This window comes from Trypanosoma theileri (genome assembly GCF_002087225.1).
Source record: "Trypanosoma theileri isolate Edinburgh chromosome Unknown TM35_Tth_22_V1, whole genome shotgun sequence".
In the NCBI taxonomy this organism is placed as follows: Eukaryota; Euglenozoa; class Kinetoplastea; order Trypanosomatida; family Trypanosomatidae; genus Trypanosoma; species Trypanosoma theileri.
The window spans coordinates 464097-464511 of record NW_021639864.1 but is presented as its reverse complement, the minus strand read 5'-3'; the positions used below and the strand labels follow the sequence as shown (position 1 = coordinate 464511).

At 50.6% G+C, this 415-nt stretch overlaps 1 protein-coding gene across 1 annotated transcript; it reads right to left on the bottom strand.

The window, feature by feature from the left end:
- Positions 1-2: 2 nt before the first annotated feature.
- On the bottom strand, positions 3-404 carry TM35_000222920 (uncharacterized protein; the record flags this gene model as incomplete). Its single annotated transcript, XM_029027339.1, has 1 exon — positions 3-404. A coding segment is annotated over one exon (402 nt), but the record flags the coding sequence as incomplete, so codon positions are not given.
- Between the last annotated feature and the right edge of the window lie 11 nt (positions 405-415).

The window sequence follows — 415 nt, the reverse complement described above, 5'->3', positions numbered from 1 at the left end:
TCACCTGTTGTTGCAGAGAAGGGTCGACCCTTAGCAGACAAGTACACACGATCCGTGACAGCGGACCCAATACACACATCAACACTCACTGCCTGATCACCACTGTTTAGTGTCTCTCGTGAACACACACTGTGTGGGCACTTCACCAGGAACACACTATTCATATCAGCCACATTTGCACCTGTCACTGCATCCTGGAGCAACAGCGTGTTTTTCCCGAGAGTGTTCATATACAGCTCGTTTGGCACCAGCACCTTCACTTCGAGGGGAATTCCACCCCACGGCAAGTAGTGGCCTCGCCATCCACTCGCGGTTAAGCAGAGTGAACAGTTCCCAGGAATAGGAAGGGATGCAGAAGTCGCCAATTTGTAGCATCCAGTAGCAACAGTACATTTTTTTGCCATGGCATCACAGT